The 16,626-nt window shown below is 33.4% G+C and overlaps 1 protein-coding gene across 32 annotated transcripts in view; it reads right to left on the bottom strand.

The window, feature by feature from the left end:
- CAMK2D (calcium/calmodulin dependent protein kinase II delta) overlaps positions 1 to 16,626 on the bottom strand; it is a 313,396-nt gene that overhangs the window by 45,118 nt on the left and 251,652 nt on the right. For 5 of the 32 annotated variants that reach the window (XM_017510315.2, XM_017510487.2, XM_017510467.2 and 2 more), the window contains 7 exons: positions 15,077 to 15,171; positions 13,210 to 13,332; positions 12,297 to 12,380; positions 11,795 to 11,837; positions 8,142 to 8,179; positions 3,500 to 3,559; positions 1,477 to 1,518 (listed from right to left, as the gene is read on the bottom strand). In XM_017510315.2, the coding sequence (XP_017365804.1) occupies positions 1,477 to 1,518; positions 3,500 to 3,559; positions 8,142 to 8,179; positions 11,795 to 11,837; positions 12,297 to 12,380; positions 13,210 to 13,332; positions 15,077 to 15,171 (485 nt within the window). Of the gene's footprint in view, positions 1 to 1,476; positions 1,519 to 3,499; positions 3,560 to 6,713; positions 6,747 to 8,141; positions 8,180 to 11,794; positions 11,838 to 12,296; positions 12,381 to 13,209; positions 13,333 to 15,076; positions 15,172 to 16,626 lie in introns of all 32 variants that reach the window. The other 27 variants (XM_017510401.2, XM_017510390.2, XM_017510522.2 and 24 more) reach the window with 9 other exon arrangements.

Consider the following 16,626-nt stretch of genomic DNA (forward strand, 5'->3'; position numbering starts at 1 on the left):
ATAGCTCAGTAATGCAAAATGGATTCTGGAAAATAATGCAAACACCAGTCGGTGTCATTTTAGAGATTCAATATTCAAAAAAGTGATCAATTTATATAAACATCATATACAATAATTAAACCACGGGAAAAACTAATTAAAGATGTACCCAGAGTCTCCATACACACAAAACCAAAGAAAGGAATCTTCATGCATTTCTTAATGTGATCTAGTATTCAAATTTAAACTGAGAATGAAGGTAAACCCATGCACTGTAAAATTAAACTAATTCATGTAAGCAAGAAATATCATGCAGGAACTCTAACAAATGATATAGCTAGAAGTACTGAAGTGTCCATTCCAGCTGTTACACTTGGCATGTCATTTGCTAATGCTATTAAAAAAATTGTTCTCGAATGTGATGGTCCTGACTATCTCAAGGCTTTTCGGGACTTAGATCATTTTCAGTGTCATAACTATAAAATAAATCTTACATTAAAGAGAATAACGCTTCATGTTTTTTATTCTAATGGCTTTAATGTTGATCAACTAAATGTTAACCAGAGAGAAAATGTGTTTTTTAAGTCTGAGGATAAAATGTGCTTTCTAAGTTTTAGACATCATTGATAGGAGTATGGAGAAGATCCATGACTATACCTAATATTGGAGAAAAGTTTAGTACAGTATATTTTTCTCCCCTTGGAGACATAATAATGTACAAAAAGTAATAAATCAGACACATGGAATACATTCAGAAAATATTTCATCGTATAGACATGTATGCTAGTGCTGTTATTTAGTTAACATGCTCTGCAAATAATGTAAAATGTATAGGAAACATTTAATCTTCTTTCAGTATCAGTAAACTCCTGTTACTGGAATGTATACTACTCAACAACAAACATATTTCACAAAAAGTGAAACTCACTTATTCTCCTCAAATTCATGCCAAACAACAACAACAACAATAACAATGACAACATCATTATCACCAACAGGGAATTAAGAAACAAACAAACAAAAAAACCCACAAAAACCACTCTGACAACAGAATAGAATAAAACTCAAACGTAACACTAAATTAAAAAAAAAAATCTATGAAAAGTCAAGTTGATATTTTTGAAGACAATGGAATGATATAGCCAGAAATTCTACATTATCATGCACAATATATCTACAGTACAAAGCACAAAGTCATGGGGAGAAAATGACCAAATGGAATTGCTTAGACACACAGTCATCTTGACATAAAGACTTCCTTCATGTTTAGCCTGACTTTTATTGACTCATGGTAACATTAGTTTCTCTTTCAAGATGTCATTCATTTTTATTTGCAAGAAGTACGTCCATAGTTCTAAACAAATTAGGCCCAAAAGGAAGTGTGGTAGAAAATAGCTAGAATTTTCTTTCCTATTTTTAGATAATGAATTATTTTTTTGAATTTTGATGAGACGATAGTCTTGTTAAAGCAAGATGATGTTGATTCTTTCTGAATACCTTGTTTCCATCAGGGTTGTGGATTACAGTAGTTTGGGGCTCCTGAGTGAGAACAAAATAGAGAAAGAAACAGTTCGCATTGGTAAGTACATTCTTTCTAGTGTGAGGGACAGAGCAGGGTGAGCCAGCTGACAAAACAAAATAGTGCCAAGAGCTAAAGCGATGTTAACTGCTGTCAGAGTTGTAGCTGACAATACCTCTGATGAAAGGTCTCCCTGGTGAGCCCATGAGATAGGAACCTCCCTACCCAGAAGCAGCATGCAAAAGACCTTATTCTTCATCAGCATTCAAACAAGGCTTCGATATTTAGAGACCTAAAGAGGCACTCACTGTTTCACCTAATCCTATGCTTTCCTTTCTTCTTTAATGAGTGGCCTGTGACCGTCTGTACCATAGAGAACTGGCCAAGGACACTGGAGTTAAAACTCCGAGATGATTTCAAATTCTCGAAGAAGATATTTTTTAGTTGCATTGCTTTGAAACTTGATTACAGTATCATTAATATAATTAATACGTAACTGAATACCCTTGTAAAATCTAGAACCACTGGACAACACTTAAAAAAAAAGACTATACTAAAGAATCAATTTCAAAAGTCCATAAGAAATTTTAAGGAAAATTTTTAAAAGTTTACTTGAAGGGTTCTAGAACTAATCATGTAATCACTGTAATTTGAGGCAGATTGCTGTCAAATCCTGTGTTAATTCATATCTAAGAGAAAACTTCTACTTTATGGACTATATATACAGGATATTTGGCTATAAAGTCATGCTTTTCCATGAAGAAAGTATTGGTTTTTCTATTGTTTTCTATTAGAAAGCAAAGAAATATTCCCAAGTGGATAATAACACTCAAATAACAGATGTAAAAAAAGATTCAATATGCATACATCAGTGACATGCTCAGCACTTTCATTATGTGATATCTTGGCAATGGGGAGGTACTGCAACCCACTGGGAGTTCTCAACCATGGGCACTCCTGCACCACTACAGTTTACACTGCTGTAATATTGAGAGAGAACATATTCACTGCTTCCATTCTCCCTTTCCCTTGGCTACAGCTGTGATCAACATTGATATTTACTAGTAATGTGCTATCTTGATGTGTCCTTCCTTTAAATGTTTTTAAATGGAGCCCCATAGTTAACCCAAGTAAAATAATTCTCTAACATTTTAAAATTTATTTAAAATAACACTATGAGAAAAGCAAGTAATAGGAAAAATTTCTGAAAATCATATGTCAAAATATGAAATAGTTTAGGGAAAATGTTATGGAACTCAAAGAGCACTGAATGCTAGTATTCAAATTCTGAATTTTAACATAATACCATCAAAAGTGTTAGGCTAATTTAATTATTAATTGTGTGGATTTGATTGAGATAGACATAACGGGTTTCCGCTGATAATTCAAAGTTCTATTATTTGCAATTTCATTCTTTGGATTAAAGTGAAACAGTGAAAATTTAATTTAAATCACAATAAACAAAAAGCTCTAAATTATCCAGTGCCTCTTATCTCAGAAAGTGAAATCTTACCAAGCCCTGTTGTGTTTTAATAAGAGGGAAACGAGAACTCTGAATAAGGTCTACTTTTATGTTGTCTAGCAACAATCCCATTAGCTCTTCTTGATGCCAGCATTTGCAACATGAAAAGAAGAAACCATTGTTTGTATAATCTAGAACTATCATCATCAGAAGAGCTAAGAGCAACCAAAGCGCTGTATTTTGAATGCAGCATGCAACAATTCCAACTACAGAGATCACAGCTATCAGTACAATGTTCAACAATGAAATGAGATAACCTCATGTTAGACCACACTGCTTGACAACTAACTTAACCAAAAAAAACCCAAAAGAATGAACTTTTGTCATATTGTAGAAAGCAAAAGAAAAAAAAAAAACCCAACACCCAACAAAATAAAATATTTATATATATGTATATATATCATGAAAGCAAATGAGAGAAACCACAAAAAAAGAAAAAAAAAAGATCTTAAGAAGGGTTACAAAGAGTCCAGGTATACCAGCGCCGGGGTAGGAATATTTTCTTTGGGGCTGGTTACCACGTTGGCTTTGTTGTTTATCTGTGGGTATGCAGAAAATAGAAACAGAGATGCCTTAAACCCCTTGGTAGACAATGTCTCTAGACGCAGCATGTCTACATGGAGATGTAGACACGAAGATAAAGAGCCACTGAAGATGAACGTGAAAGACACTGTGATGATGGACAGGAATGATGATTGCTAGTCTCTGATGGTCACAGGCAGGCTGGACCATGTCCGTGATGGTGCAATGAGAAAACAGATGTGGCTGCTGTTGCTGTGCCACCTTAGCAAACAAAGAGCTGCTTCAATGGAGCTCAACTCAGGTTTCAGAGTATGAAATGAATATAACAATTCTCATACTCTTCAAGCTGGATTCTGTTTTCAAGCTTCCAATTGTTCACTGTTATATTCCTTTTTTTCCCCCATTTTATTCTTTAGTCTGAAGTCACACATAGACAATCTTTCTCTGGTGAGCCATTATTACTTTTTTAGGAGGTATCCAATTAAAATTTAGATCTTCTGATACAATGCTGATGTCACAATCGCTTTTAAAAATGATAAATGTAGATCTCCTTTAAAAATTACATCTTAAATTATTAGTGGGGAAATCAAACTTTTTATGTTGAATGTACAAGGACTTTAATTTTTACAGTCGTGTAAGAGGGAAATACTACATTTTCTGTCAAAGTGTTACTACTATCATTGCAGAACATATTTGGTAATATCATTCCCTTGCTTTAACATAACCAGGTTTGACTTTAAAGAAGATATGACTACCCCTGTGGAGGCTGTGTGGTAAAAGCAACTCAGAGGATCAAAGAGTATTCTAATGGTCCACAGAGAAGACTCTTTGTAGACAAGTGGCAACCAGAAACTACAACTGAGTCAGGGCACTAAGAATCAAAGACCAAAAAGTAATAATCAACGTTCTTTTAAACTCATGCATGACAACTTACATTATGGTTATCAAAAAAAATGTTAGATAACATTCATTTTCTTACACTATATTATCTAGGTACTGTATTATTTTTTAAAGGAATACATCTCAGTGATTTTAATATAAATATACGTAAGGACTTAAAGAGAAACATACACTGTATAAAATAAATGAGTATCAAATGGGTATTTACAAGTGATGACACCAGTTTAATTGTTTGGGTTTTCTGGAAAGTCTATAATTGATACCTATATATCCTGTCAAAACTAGTATTGAGAGGAAGATAGAAGGTAACATAAACTAATTTAAATATGTAATCTTTTTCCTTTCTTTCCTATCTGTGTTTACTGGTATCGTTATTTTTACAATAAGCTGTAACGCTGTGCTGTGTGACCTGAAGGAAAGGATGAGAAAGCGTCTAAACTTTCCTTTACTGGAAAATTCTGTAAATGTTGTCATCAATATATATTCTGCAGATAGTCAAAACATTTTTTTCTTTAAATCAAAGTGCACAGAATTTTACATGATATTTGTACAAGAGCCAAAAAGAGATAAGAGGTAATAAAGTCTATTAAAGAGGGATCAAAATTCAGTACTTATGTTAGTACAGGGTATGTAAGAAAAGGGGAGGGATGCACACACACATAATTTCCTATTCAGGAAGCATGTTGGGCAAAACATATCTGGCTTCCTGTCAAATGAACAGGGACACTTACGGTTAAAGCACCACGTGTATTTAATACGCAATATTTAGTTTATATCAGTGAATGCATATGAAAGCAATATTCTGAGATACGTTTATTTCTGTTTTGAGATATGATACTTGATTTTTTTTTCTAGGCTGTGGTTGCCAATAACTGTTTTATTTTAGTGAAAATGTCCCACATATACACCTATGCACACAAACTTATCTGCACAAGAGCTCATGTGCCCCCCACTCACGCATACACCTACACACATTCACACATAGATACACAGCATATACGCACCATCATCCCTTCCAGATGAAGGCCATTCTGTCTGGGTAAGCCATTCTTTATTGTTAGGTATGGGAAACACGAGTTAAATGAATATGTGCCTCAACCACACTTTTGGTCATGTTTAATGTGCAGTTAAAAACTTTTTTGTTAATGTAAAGATTAACTTAATGATTTTTTTCCTATGGAAAATCTTTTGGAGGTATTTATAATATTAATTTATTGAAAAATAATAGGAGAATTTCTAAGCAAAAGGCTAGAAGTAGTTCTTTTTAAAGAGTCAAATATCAAGTATGGGTTCAGCCATAATTGTCTTAAAAAATTTTTTTTTTGAGACGGGGTTTCACTTTTGTTGCCCAGGCTGGAGTGCAATGGTGAGATCTTGGCTCACTGAAACCTCCAACTTCTGGGTTCAAGCAATTCTCCTGCTTCAGCCTGCTGAGTAGCTGGGATTACAGATATGGCCACCATGCCCGGCTAATTTCTTTNTTTTTAGTAGAAATGGGGTTTTACCATGTTGGCCAGGCTGGTCTCGAACTCCTGAACTCAGGTGATCTGTCTGCCTCAGCCTCTCAAAGTGCTGGGATTGCAGGTGTGAGACACCATTCCCAGACCATAGATGTCTTTAAACATATAAGAGCTCTGGTACTTTTGTGTGATATAATTCTTTTATATTAGTAGAAGCAGGGTATTTTTCTTTTTTTAAAAAAGTGAGTCAAATAATCAAATCAGATAATTGTATGATGCACTGAATTACTTTTATGAGGCATGGGCAAGATATTCCTATTTCTCAGGTGTTGAGTTTATTGTTTTGAGGTTAATAAATATTTCTTTTTAAGGTATTTAACTAGAATTAATACATTGTCAGATCACTTTTACACCTTTATAAACTCCATGGTGAATGTATTATGTTGTCCTATAAATCACACCTATTTTAGCAAACATGAAGAACATTTAAAAAATAATCATATAGTATTTTTTTTTTACTTAACATTATACATAAATTCTGTCATGGTCTTTTTATCTTCAAAGAGAAAATTACACTTTGTCTTTGTAAAAGGGCAAACTTGTTAATATAACTTTTTACATGTTTAACAAATTCAACTTCAGAGAAAAACAATATAGCATGTAAGAGGAGTACCATGTTTTGATGGTTGATTAACACTGACCTGTAATGGTCCTACACCCTTTCCACTTACACTATCATAGGTAAATAAGACTTTTATTCCTAAGTGTGAATTTTCACAGGAGGAGAAATCTGGCAGATAGAGATCCTCACCATCATCTGAACACTCGAACTGGACTTCCTTTTCTGAATTGACCAGTCAAAGAGAAAGGAAAAGAAAAAAATATGACCGGTTGAATTTAGAGTATCAAAGCATGGAGTACAGAATAATTTTGTTTTTAAAGAGGAGCTATAAGTTGAATGGAAGAAAAAAGTTCTGGAAATGTTTTCTATGTTAAAATAGTAATGAAAGTAAATATCTCAATAGGAACTGTGAGTTCTCCATCACTGAATGGTACAGGAAAGCCCAGGAGAAGAAAATATTTGGAAAATGTAAGATACCACATTTCTACTATTGCAACACTGGGAAAAAGGCAGTCATCAGCTATCATTATTAAAATCTAAATGGAATAAACAAATCAAAATGAAGACAAAATTGCAGGTTGAGGAAAGCAATTGGTAAATGGAAATGGCATCCCAAAGGAAATCACAAATGCATAATCATCAGTGCTCTGGAAATTTCCAAGCTGCACACAGACAGGTGGTAAAGAAATGAGTGAATGACTGAACATGAACATGTAAAGTGATAAATGATTTTCTATGTTATGTTTTCAATATGAACTGACCACCTGACTTTGGGTCAAATTCAAATGTTAGAAAATTAATTAATTCCCAGGAATATTGAAGTGTTGATGAAGAATGTATGGCATCTGCCCTTGGAAGAGAAAGAAAAGGATTAAAGAAATAAAACATTTAGGTGGTACTCTGAAAATATAACAAACATCATTATGCACATATGAGGTTACATTCCAACAAGAATAAATTCCCTTGAAATAAAATACAATCAGTAGGAAAGAAACTGAATTATTTTGTTTAGAAACCTGGAAAGTAAAAATATCCTGCTGTTATTTTTCTTGTAAGATTTTTGTAATATTTGTTCAAAACATTCATCTTGAATATATCTCAACACCTTATGATAGAAACATAGGAATAATTAAAACAGGAATAATTATGACCTTCATAAAAACTGCCCAACCACATTATTTTAGTCATCTGACATTCTACTTTCCATACCCCAATGTGAGTATTTTTCAGGCTATACACTTCAGCGGCCTTCACATATGCAGCATAATTATTTGGAAAAGCATTTGGTTTTTACAGACTTTTATGTCACCATGTTAGTTTGGAACTGTAGTAAATCAGAGAGAATTTAGACATTCAATTTCTACAGGAACTCTGTATTGTATAACAATATTATTTTTTCAAGACTATTTCATATATAATCCAATAGAAGAAATACAGCTCTTCTTGGTATAAATGTTAATCATCTTTGTATATTAAATCATTTCTATTTCAACCTGCAACGTTTATCAGAAACAATAAAAAAAAGAACTTGCAAAGACTTAGGAATTATATTTAACATTTAAAGATTATCCAGCATCTGAAAGTCAGAAATGGATTAGGGGCATCTGTTTAACTTACCTTTACTCCATCCGGCTTCTTCAACAAACTCTTGGCTGCTGTAAAATGAGAATAAAATCAGTTTAGTGAGTTATGCATAGAAACCCACAGCCAGGCAACAGAGCAGTCAGGTTATTGTCTCCTTCTACCACCTTTGCTGAGTTATGGCCAACATATGGCAAGTTATCAAAGTCACACTGATGAGCGCGAGCTTACAGAACATTGAAATACAGTATCACTTTTCTTGGTTTGCCACAGCAAATTTAGAACTAAAGAGTAGTTCATTGTATATAATTGAATACTTTGCCAGTTGTGTTTATTGGACTTTATTTCACTGTTGGTTGCGAAAAGGATACTGGAACTTTAACTGGACTATCCTTTTGTAATCCAGAAAGTTGATTTCAGTCTTTGAACATCAGCTGACAGATTGTATTACATGTTCATTCACACCACATGTATGGTGACCATGTCAGTTCTGCCATTTAAGCCCCTCTTTTTAGAGGTTGAAAACTCATTTGTAAAATTTGCTCTGGCTAAATAACATCTTCATTATATTCTTGAAGTCAGACAATTTGGTTTTACAAAAAATATTACTATTTAAATACAATGGTATATTATTGGCCTAGAGCAAATTTTTTAAATGTTTAGCATATGATATTTAAAAAAATGGCACTATGTATTCTTTTATACTTTAAAATCAGAATACAAACAAAAGACTTTACAATGAAAAAGTAAAAATAAAATTTGAGACAGCATAAAAAAATCTTCAACTAAATCAGAGAAATCTTAAAGCACATGGTCTTATATAAAACTTCATTTTTCTTGGTGGGGAGCTTTTAACATTCCTTCTGTTACTAAACTTCTTGAGTATATTAAAAGGTGAAGCAATCATTTCAAAAAATCTACTAATGAACGTGTATATACACAGTGAACAGATAATATAAGTGTCAACGACAATTAGTACACCAAGAATGGAACATTCACAAATATGAAGGACACAATATACACTTATACTTTCATTTAATATTAATTACATACACTTATTTAAGTATGTCAGAATAGAATTTGGCCTCAAAAATGGAAATACCTAGCTGGAATAGAACTGCATGAACATGTAATTTACTGACGTTCATTGATTTGGGGCATTATTTCAATATCATATTGGTATATTTTTAAATTTACTTAAAAGATACAAAAATGTTAATTTCATTTAGTCTTTAGCAACAAAGCTATTAATTTATTATTAATTGAGATTGCAAGAAATAGTTGCCTTAGCTATTACATTGTTTGCCTGGAGCTAAAAAGAAATATTAAATCAATCCTGTGGCAGTTAATAGGTTAGAAAGCAAACTCAGAATAATTGAAATTGCAGTAGCAAGCAAAGAGAAGACAATGATTCAGGGTAAGCAGGGATTTGGCCTGGGAGATGCAGAAATGTCCCTTTTGGTTACTATTCACCTTACCTCACAAGAAATACATTCCACATAAAGGGAGAAAAGAAAAAATAAAAACAACTTTATAACCATATACTTATGGACAAATTACTTTAAAGAGCATGTTTGGCAATGAAGTAGAATGAATAAAATACTGAAAACTAAAATGCAGTATCAAGTACAAGATGTTGTAACTGGGTCTAATGTTATTCAATTGATTTTGAGGTGATGGAGAAAAAAAATTTGCTCTTTCATGCTAAGACATTCAGAAACAATATAAAATCACATATTAGTCATGAGTTTTTAGTTTACAGGATGATGAAAAGGAAGCCGTGAGGTAAACAGAAAGCTTCTATATATGGGTACATACATTAATAAAGGCCCAATTTATGTCAAAGATTATATTTAACACTTTGACAAAATGTACAATTTTAAATCTGAAGATTTTTAAACCTTTGGGTTAGGTTGCCATTAACAATTTATGCTACATAAATCATCCTACCTTTTAATGATTCACTAATTATTGGGCCACAGTGAAATTTATTTGAATATAGTATACATGAATTAATATTTAATGAGATGGCATTGAACTCACCCATATAACTGTCAACCATACTAATCAACTGTTTATGAAACAGGTAACTTGACAAAGGCAGCAACAAGGTTTTCCACTAAACATAAATTGGACAAAATACATACAATGGACCAACACAGTCCCTTAATTTGTAGCATTATTCATTGTACTACTGTTGTTGTTTAACAGTCTTTGAAAGGCCTCTTATGGTTTCCCACTAATTGTAACTAAATGCAAAGGTGGGGGGAAAAATGACCACTTAATACAGTTGTAAATAATAAGTAGAAGTTGGTTGAAGAACACTTAGCAATGATATGATGGATTATTATCTGATAACACTATAACACCCAGGCTAAGTGTGTAGCAGAAAATAAAGAATTGAAAAAATAGCTGGATAATTTGATGCTGCAGATCACTGTTATGTAAATACACAAACTAAAGTGGTAGTATTTTTGGCATTAATGCTTAACAAGTGTTCCAAGTCTAAAGGGCCAAAGGTTACCAAGTGCAGCTTAAATACTGCTCCAGTCCTTCCCCCCACATAAGACTGCTTAGCATTGAACAAGATTTGACTTTTGGGAACGTGGTCCTTTGAGATAATCCATCAAAGAAGGAGGTTGCAAAACTCAAGCAATTTCTTTGAGTAATATATACTTTATCTCCATTTTTAGAGAGTGACTCTTACAATAAAGAAATGGTTTGGCTTCTTCTCTTTTTTTTGAGATGGAGTTTTGCTCTTGTTGCCCAGGCTGGAGTGCAATGGTGCAATCTCAGCTCACCTCAACCTCTGCCTCCCAGGTTTAAGTGATTCTCCTGCCTCAGCCTCCTGGGTAGCTGGGATTACAGGCATGTGCCACCATGCCCGGCTAATTTTGTATTTTTAGTAGAGACAGGGTTTCTCCATGTTGGTCAGGCTGATCTCGAACTACTGACCTCAGGTGATCCACCTGCCTCGGCCTCCTGAAGTGCTGGGATTACAAACGTGAGCCACCGTGCCCAGCCTTGGTTTGCTTTCTTTTAGCTTATTACTTAACAAACTTATTTTAACCATGAAATCATTTTGAGGAACATTTATTATGCACTGATAGTATTGTGTGTAAGATGCTCTGTAAATTCTTGGGTTAGATGCCTTTGACAGTTTTAATCATTCTTATAGCATGCCAAGAAACTACTATACTTTCGAATGAACTTAGGTCTAAGAGAACTGGGTTCTCAATAATGATCTTCTTTTAAAAATCTTGCATACTGGGATTCCCTATGAAAATGAGACCAAAAATAACTTATTCATAGTTATTACTTTATGAAATCTCAATAATAAATTCTAGGTGTGAAATGCTGAGACTGCAAATGAGTGAGTATTTATTTCCACAACTTGTACGCACCCCAGCATTTGACAGATGAGGCTAGTCCTGAACCAGCACTGATTGGTGGCCAGAGCTGCCAGAAGCACTCTTGTGAGGGGTGCAGTCACGGAGGCTCTGCGGCAGACAGCTCCCAGGCAGACTACTAATGGCAGTCACAGGTGTAGAAGGAATCTGTGCCACACATTTGCCACCCCTGAACAATGAGGTTTTTCTAATTATTAGATTTTTAAAATTCCATAGACAAACTGAGACTACTTAAAAAGAAGACCAAAGGATAAGAAGCAGAGTAATGAATGCATGTACCTGAGAAATTCCTTGTAGCCAGCATAGTCGTCAAGATGGCACCCTGTCAAAAAAATTAGAACACAAAAGTCAATGTTGCCTATGCAAACCCTGCACCTAACAAATATACAGTCTTTGATAACAAATCTTTTCCTGGCCCTACTTTCAGTTAGGGGATTTTTGATTGTTTGTTTTTGTTTTTTGGTTTCCTGAGAGTCAAAGGCCTTTGTCTTTCATGATGCTGGGACCGCTCTCATGTGCGGGCCAGATTCTCATTATCAAATTGCACAGCTGTTTTCCACTGAAGAAAGGACCCACAGCATGTGTTGCCAGAATGATTCTAGCTTTTCATCATAGTTTTGATTCTGGTGTATATTCCATTTTCCCAAGACCCCAAAAAAGAATAATGAGAGTATTAAGGTCTACATAATTGAAAGTCTTTGCTAGAAGTTATTTTCCTCACATAGCATTTTACTTCTCAGTCTTCCAAATCTACTTCCCCAAAAAATGTAAAATTTCTTACCTTTAGTTTTCTTCTAGCATTAAATTTCTTCAAGCAGTCTACAGTTTCCTGTCTGTGCATCATGGAAGCAACAGTAGAACGTTGCTAGAAGAAGAGGGAAAAAAGTGACTTAATTGAGAATATGTAAAACACGCTAAATATAATATCCTTGACTTCATCAAATCTTTATTAATGGTGCTACACCCTGCATGATCAACTTCTAAGTATTCAATTGCCAAACTTACCTAAAAATAAAATTTCAGTTTTGCCAAGATTACTTGTGACCAAGATGCAACACTGATGTACAGAAAGTACAGAAATCAATATTAATAATTTTTAAAATTGTCTTTATTTCAATGTATTAATCACATTTTGACTGGACTATCTTTCATTTACTTAGTGCCATATTTGTTACCTTAGCAATTGACACATTAGGAAATTTACTGAAGTCTCCAGATCCCCCTCAAATTTCACACTATTTTTCTTAATATTTTAAAAATACATTCAGACTACTATGACCATTCTTTTATGCCACTAAAGTTCTACTCTCAGCTACCAAACTTCATACTTGTTTCTAAAGTTGCCTAATGACAAATAATTTAACTTTGTTAAATCTTTTCTTCTGGGACACATTTAATTTTGTTGTTATTTTCTTAACCTCATTCATGAGTATTGTCAATAATTGATATGGAGAATACTCATTCCTTTGTTACTACAAGCAATGTGTATTTAGCAATCTATGCAATTCAGAATTTGCTATTGAAAACTGCATTTTTACCATCATAAAATTCATTTTCTTAAACACCTTGAGTCAAAAATTCATTCATTCTGAGTTTCCTCTTTTTCTGCAAAATTATTTTAAATCCATTAACAATATATTAAGGAGAGCTTATTTTTCATTTTAGCTCTTGAAGTTTTGGAGAATTTTACTTACACAGATCCATGGGTGTTTGAGTGCCTCTGAGGCTGTGATACGTTTGGCAGGGTTGATAGTAAGCATCTTATTGATGAGGTCTTTGGCTTCAGGAGTCACTGTGTCCCATTCCGGTGATGGAAACTTCAAAATTATAAATTTATAAAAAGTTTTAAAAATGGACACACAATCAAACAGGGCAGCATCAACTACATGAATCATTCCCTCAAGTAGTGAATTTCTTCATAAATTTATTTTTTATATAAGTTAAATTGTATTTAAAATAAATAAAACCATTTAGATCGATTCTCCCCCTCTATACAGAAAACTACATATATTAAAAAGTACCTGATAAAGGACCAACATATGTACAAGCCGCTTGTCACATACAGTAAATACATTTTTAAAATTCAGAAGAAAAGAACTTAAAAATCTTCTGTTCTTCTCAAAGTATCTCTGCTTTGATTTGAAAATGGAATTTTATACAATCTTTCTCATAACTGTTTGCAAAACTTAATAAAAGCAAAGAGGTTGCCACATGTAGCAATGTCATGATACTATGCCAAGGTTCAAAATGAGGTATTATATACTTTCACAACTCATAAGCAGTAATAGCAGAGGTAATAAAACAGCTTCAATTCCTGTGCCAAAACTGACCCATTAATCACGGCTACTTGGAATGCTGTAGTGAGAAGAATCTGAGACCTAAGGAGCTTCAGCAAGGTTTCATTTTAACCCATCAAGAAGTTTAATCTGCCCAATTACAAATTTTACCAAAGTATATGAAAGTAATCAAATCCGATAACTTCCCATTATTAATTCTTTTTTAATATTAAAACTATATAAAAAAGCTACTTCTCCTTTTCCTTTCTTTGTGTTATTTTTTGTACTGATAATTATTAAACTTACTTTTATATGATTAGCATATTTAGTAGACATACCATCCTTCAAAGGTTAAGGGAAATTTACATCACATTAGTTGCGAAATGATGGAATATTAGGTTATTTTCCAATTCATGAATTTGTATAAACAATCTTGAAAAACAAAGCCATTGTTACTGTGTCATGGAATTAAATCAGTCTATTTTTAGTAGTTTTAAAATGGGGAACTTGTGACTCATTGGCAAAATAAAATATGAGAAAAATGATATTGACTCTAATACCTGTACTTTTTGCCAGTTTAACAACGGTCATTTTTTTAATTCCTGAATCTTATCTTTGGCAGTTGTAAAAGCTTTCCAGCTACAAGGAGCTACTAAAGAAACACACAAGGCTGTTTCTTACACACACACATACACACACACACACACACACACATATACACACATACAATATATATTTTCTACTTTCAAATATTCTAATTATAAACTAAATGTATTAGAATCGTGATTTTCAAATTTTTCAAAAAAGCTTGCATAGTAGCCCATTAGATAAACAGTACAAAAACAAAAAAAACAAAACCCAGAAACTGGAATAGTGGGATAATGTTCTATTTGATATAGGATCACTATAAAATACTTTTGGTATATATTTGAAAATTATGTGATAGATATTTGAGAATATAATTCAACTAAATAGGCAATGACCATTTCTATAGCAGAAATATTTTAATTTTCATGTTTTCAAAATGCACTAAGATCCAAATATTTTGAAAAAGTCCTTCTTCAGAAACTTCACATTGCTTTTCTTTCAATGTTAGGAGAGAGTGAGCTAAAAGGAAACATAAAGTGAATACATATGCTCTATTTCTTTTTCTCTTTCTGTGAGAGGAAAATAATAAGAGAAAATGGTAAAAATTGTGGTTAAAAGAACAATGCAAAGATCTGACACTTGGTCAAGAAGCAAAAACAAATCTTTATCTAAAGTGATATAAATAGTTATTACATACATCATAAGCTCCAGCCTTGATCTGCTGATAGAGTCTGTGTTGGTCTTCATCCCAGAAGGGTGGATACCCCACCAGTAGAATATAGAGAATGACACCTGGAGGAGATTACAATGTTAACATAAGTTAACTCAAACAGACAATAATAAATTAAATGTGGCTGATTCACAATGATATTAAGCCACAGTCGTTAAAACAGAGAAAACAGGATTGTAGGAAAACTTCAGAGAGACGTATTATGTTCTATTCTAGAGCAGTCTTGGGAGGGTGAATGCTTTTCCTCCTATACTCAAGAACTCTGACATTGTATCAGTCAATACATGCACCAAAGAATTCTAAAGAGGCATGGCAGGGCAGCTCTAAAGATAAAACATACCTGTCATTTAGGGCAACATTCTTTGGCCTCCCTGAACTCTTGTCTATATAGGGTCTCCCTGAATTCTTATCTACAGAGAGACTATGATTTTAGTCACTGTGAGGTTGAAGTTTAAAAACCAAACATGTTATTTATTTCCTCATAGTTGTTTTGATGGTAATTGGGACATTTTGTTGAGCGATGGTGTCCTGGTTATAAATTCACCTTCTAAATAGCCAGAATCCTTGCAAGTGTGGATACCACATAGAGACAAAACCCTTTTCTTTTCAGTAATCTTAGTCTTCAAAAATTTCAAGTTCTCAGTCAAACAACTAAACCAACAATACTACAGAAGAATATACATTATGGGAGAGGAAAAAGGAAAATCAGGGCAAAGTTGCACAGAAAATTCAAAGTAATACACAGTTGGCTGTAATACAATTTACTATATTTTTCACAAACTTGTAATTATTTGCAAGTTAATCAACATTTAATTTAACTTTTAAAATTAAAAAATGTTATGTGTTCACAGTTTTAAAATTTCCCTTAAATCATATCTGCTGTCTAAATGTCTGAGGTCGTTTTTTTACAATGGTTTTCTCTGTCATCAAATGTTTCTCCTGCCACTTTTCAAATATTTTATTATCCTACTTAAGGCCTTCGGTTTCTTTCCTAGCTCATTATTCTGGAGGAAGACAGTCATTCCTCTGACCTCTTCTGTTTGCTTTTCTCTTGCTATGTTTCCTTAACCCTGGGAAACCTGAGAAAGAAGAGTAAGACAAGTGACACTTTGCCAGGTGTACTCCGAGACTTATTTTTTTTCCCTTATCCAAGGTGATCTCTTGATCTCTGTACCAAGGAGACCTATCCCTGGTCCTGTCCACCAGTCTGGACATCTTTATGCAATAGACACTGTTGCACTGAAATATTTTTTAAGTAATGGTTTAATTATCGTAGAATTTTACAGCCTGCTTCAGGAAGATACAGTTCATAAGCAGATTTTTCAAGTTATGTGAATCAATACAAGGATAAAAAATTTTAAACAACATTCTTAAGGAAAAAAAAAGACTATAAAGAAAATCACAATATACTGGTACCTCACCTTCAGGACATAAAAATAACTTTTCCATGCGTTTAATGAAAATGATGATAGTAATGATGATCATGAGTGCCTGCGTTTGTGTTCTCAGGATGCAAG

This window comes from Cebus imitator, unplaced genomic scaffold (genome assembly GCF_001604975.1).
Source record: "Cebus imitator isolate Cc_AM_T3 unplaced genomic scaffold, Cebus_imitator-1.0 Scaffold17, whole genome shotgun sequence".
In the NCBI taxonomy this organism is placed as follows: Eukaryota; Metazoa; Chordata; class Mammalia; order Primates; family Cebidae; genus Cebus; species Cebus imitator.